The sequence below is a fragment of the Atta cephalotes genome (genome assembly GCF_000143395.1).
Source record: "Atta cephalotes unplaced genomic scaffold scaffold00004, whole genome shotgun sequence".
Classification (NCBI taxonomy): domain Eukaryota; kingdom Metazoa; phylum Arthropoda; class Insecta; order Hymenoptera; family Formicidae; genus Atta; species Atta cephalotes.
The window spans coordinates 433,548-437,979 of NW_012130068.1; the positions used below are offsets into that span (position 1 = coordinate 433,548).

A 4,432-nucleotide genomic window follows, 5' to 3' on the forward strand; every position below is an offset into this window, starting at 1 on the left:
AGTATATATATATATATATATATATATATATATTTTTTCAATGTCGCTTAATTTAAGTTTAACAATAAAAAATTAATTAAACTTCATTTATATTTCTTATATTTTCCATTCAGTTTTTTAAAACTGAATTCTCTTTCCGCTTTAAAACGACAGTTGAATAATGCTCTTCAAACAATTTCCATTTTCCTCGTTTGAACGAAATCTCTTTTTCACGGCAACAAAACGCGTGGGCGACCATGCGCGACAACGTCGCGGACAATAATAGATTTTTGCAGTAATTTCGTATCGATAAACAGAAGCCGTCGTTTGCGAAGAAACGACAATTTAGGTCTCTCGGCGAATATTTCGCTCAATGGACAATTTGTACTCGCTAATCTGCCACCTTAATCGATAGTACTACAGAACGCTCGGAGAAACTTTAGTAAACCAAAGTTTCCCCAGCGCGCCGTGCACGTAGTTTTTCAGAAGGAAGAACGGCGCGAAGTGCGGGGATGTGTGTGGAGTAATCGAAGTTTAGTTTTCGGATAGCTAGAGATGCCACGTCTCTATATGTGACTATGGATTCTGAGGACTTTATTCTCGCCTACAGTGGATTGCGATTATAATTGTTTCATTACAACTCGGTTCTTTGTACTTTGAAAATCGTGTTAATGAATACTTTTGACGTCATCGGCATGTGATAATTTTATTTTTAGCAACGCGAAGTGTAAGCGAATCATAGAATCGATTTGACTAGGCTGTGACTTTCATCATTTGAAAATTAAAGGATTAAATCCAGCAACACGCGCATACACTTGAGTTTAAAAAATCTCAATGTTTTATCCTTTCGAAAAATTTGTTATACATTAATCTTCTATTTTTCAATATAAAAATGTAATTTTTATTATATTCGTAAGAAAAAGTATCAAATATAAAATTAAATTTATAAATATTTTCTTCTAATGGAAGCTGCGGCAAAAGACATTTAAACAAATGTTTGATATAAAGGCCATGATGTAATGCATGATTAAAGACAGACTTTGCGATATTTTCACACGTTAAGTGATTTCGATGTGGAGTAATGATTAATACAAGCGTAATCTAATTTTTCATGATAAGAATTTTACAATAGTTAAATCAGTAACATTGGTTTCATACATTTTAAAATAATTTCTTGCAATAATGCTATTGAATATTATTAAATATTTTTATGGATATATAATTACTATCGAATAATAACGGGTAATAATTAATCAATTCAATCAATTATAAATATGAATTGTTGCTTAACGTATTAAATTTTCATATTAATTCCACATCAGTTTTACTAAAAAGATTTAAGTTTAAAGCATTTTCAAGGAATTTCAATTAATATTCTCAGTAATTATCAAAGTGCATTTATCAAAGTAGATATATGTACAGCTTAATTAGATATATATATATTTTGCAGTTATATTAACATTCTGATAATACAACTTATAATTGTCTATCTTAAACTTCTAAGCATTCAGATTTCAGAAGATATTCTATATTACAGAATATCTATCGTATATTGTGAGGCTCATAGCAGTTTCGATATATGCAATAAATTAGCGAGAACTCGTAACTCGTTTGTTATTTATAACATTACGCTTTAATGTGTCTAAACTATATGTTGTTAGACATATGTTTTTATATTATTATTTTTCTGAATAACAATTACATTGCAACATATTTATTCTTATGATTTCAGAGGTGCCTTCTCCGTGGTTCGACGATGTGTGCAAAAAAGCACCGGTCACGAGTTTGCTGCAAAAATTATAAACACCAAAAAACTCTCAAATAGAGGTAAGTGATCATCATATTCGAACACGTTTCACTCTTGAATCCGAAATATTTTTTTAATAAAAGAGAAAGATATGCGCTCGTTTAGAATGATGAGAATAGAAACTGTTATTTGCTTTCCTTTACATGATACAAATACGTACATACAGGTCGTATAGTACAGACAGGTCGAAGACACAGAAAAGAAAGATTCTTCTTCTCGAACGTTCTTTTCAGAAACGTTTGAAACATTTCCGAGGCAACAGCGTTCGTATCGTCATCGAAAATTTCCATTGCAAAAGAGCTGCTTTAATGTCTTTATGTGGCCGTTTCTCTCGCATGGTTACTCGATTGCAGAAAATGTGCAACACACAGTAACACATGTACATAGAACTGTTATCTTTTATAATTTATTATATATTTCTTTTACATACGTTAATATCAAAATATTGCAGTTCTTCGTTACTTTGTTAATTGTTTTTTTCTATGTAAATTAACATCATAGAAAATGCTAATCTATGTAGTATTTTATTTTTATGTTTTATTATTTTTTATATAATTACTACAATTATATTTTGAAACAAGAATAAAGACATGAAAATTTTTTTTTTTATTTCATTTTTCTGTTTGTGATTTTTTTTTTTAAAAGATCTTTAAATATGATTCCGTTAAAGTGTATGTACATACATAAAGACGAGAAAGGTGAAAAACTTGTGTCATCAACTTGATCGAGTAGCTATTTCCATTTTGCGTTTTTTGCGATTTTTTATGATCAAGCATAGATTTATGATAACAATTCGTACGACGTGTCTAAAAGCAGTAGCCATACGATACGTCACGCCGTTGCGTTGTCAATCTGCCAACGCATTCCTACATGGGACCAATGCAGTTACCAGTTTGTAATAAGATCGTTGGTCCGGAAAATTATACATATCAGCCTCTTTTGAAATTCAATCGCTTTCACGCTACACGTATCCGTAAGAAAGCAGTGCTTTCGAATGACACGAGATGGAAATTAATTTTATTTCATTTATTTTATTGCAAAAGATGAGGTGATTCATGATACAATATAATTGAATTAGGCGAATTAAAATCCTCTGTTTACAAATTAAATGACACATAAAGATAGTAAATCAGCTGAATGCGAGTACACATATAGACATATGCTTCTTCTTTTTTTATTTTCTTTTATAAGATAATTTTTATAAGATTGACCTTTACTAATTGTATTGATATTTCTTTCTCTATAAAATTATTGTCTCTCTACTAGTTTCTTGCAAAACTAAATTTAACGTATATAAATTTGCAAGTACGCATGATTCGTAGAATGAGAACATGACCATCCAAAATAATTACGCGTAACAATTCTGTTCGTACGATTAACGAAGTATTGTTTTGATTACTCGATTGAACCATTTGAACACAGTGCAACGATGCGAACAATATCTAACACAGTTCTAATCCGAGTACGCAAATGATCACTATCGCTGTTTCACATGCACATAAATGCATTGCGGTTAACCATCGTGAAAGAAATTCCGAAAGCATAATGTAATATTCACAGATAATCAAATAGTTAAATAACAATGACACATCAACCAAATAATTATGTTAATAGTGTTAATAATATAAGCATCCGCAAAAAATAGATATCACCAAATTTTAATACAATTTTTTTAACATCTCTCAATAGTGATAACTCAAAGAATCATATTGAGATGAATAATCTTTTTAAAATTAAAATTTGAATATCTCTTGACAACCAAAGTAAAAATTGAGTTACAAAAAATATTTTACAAATTGACGGACGTCGTTTAAAGATATAGACTTTGAAAAATGGAAAAAAGAATTTTTCAAACTATTATTATATTTAGGAAAATCAATTGCCCGATCCAAAAAAATTATGAGTTTTTAAACTCATTTATTTCCTAACAAATACATATTTAAATATTTTTCTATTATTTTTTTTTCATAAAGTTACACATCATTTTGAAAATTAAAAAACGGCCTTTCCTGCCTTTTTAAAAAACGAATTGGTATACGAAACTTTATTTAAAAAAAAAAAAAACTTAAACTTTAAATATTAAACTTTAAATATTAAAAACTCTTATTTTTCCAACAATAACATAATAAGGAATGTATTCTCTTTTAAAATGGAAAAAAAATGTTTATCGATAATAAACATTAGTTTAGGCAGGTACAAACAAGCAGTCGTAATAAAGTAATCCATATGTTTTTATCTTCACTTTCTTTTTTAAAACATCTTACAATAATTTTTTAAAAAGTTATTCAATTTTTTCTTAAGATTGAATAATTCACATTGCCTTATCATGAAATAATAAAAGAGTTTTAAGATTTAAAGTTTATTTTAATTTTCATTTTGATAAAATTTCTTCTTAATAATTTTTTTCTGAATTATAGATATTTTTGTTTAAAAAAAATCCGTTCGTTTTATAACGTTTTTTCATGATATAATATTTGATGATTTCACGATGAAAACGTAACTTTTTCAATGAATGTAATGATATATCGCTCTCAGTAGATTCTTCTGGAACAGACCGTTGCCTCGTTTGATCAAGATTCAATTCCTATGCATTAAGAGAGGGAGAGAGAGAGAGAGAGAGAGAGAGAGAGAGAGAGAGAGAGAGAG

At 28.8% G+C, this 4,432-nt stretch overlaps 1 protein-coding gene across 1 annotated transcript in view; it reads left to right on the plus strand.

Moving 5' to 3' along the window:
* Nucleotides 1-4,432, plus strand: part of LOC105625869 (calcium/calmodulin-dependent protein kinase type II alpha chain) — a 119,068-nt gene that overhangs the window by 36,573 nt on the left and 78,063 nt on the right. Inside the window, exon 2 of the mRNA XM_012207180.1 lies at nt 1,712-1,806. Coding sequence (XP_012062570.1) covers nt 1,712-1,806 — 95 coding nt within the window. The remainder of the gene's footprint in view (nt 1-1,711; nt 1,807-4,432) is intronic.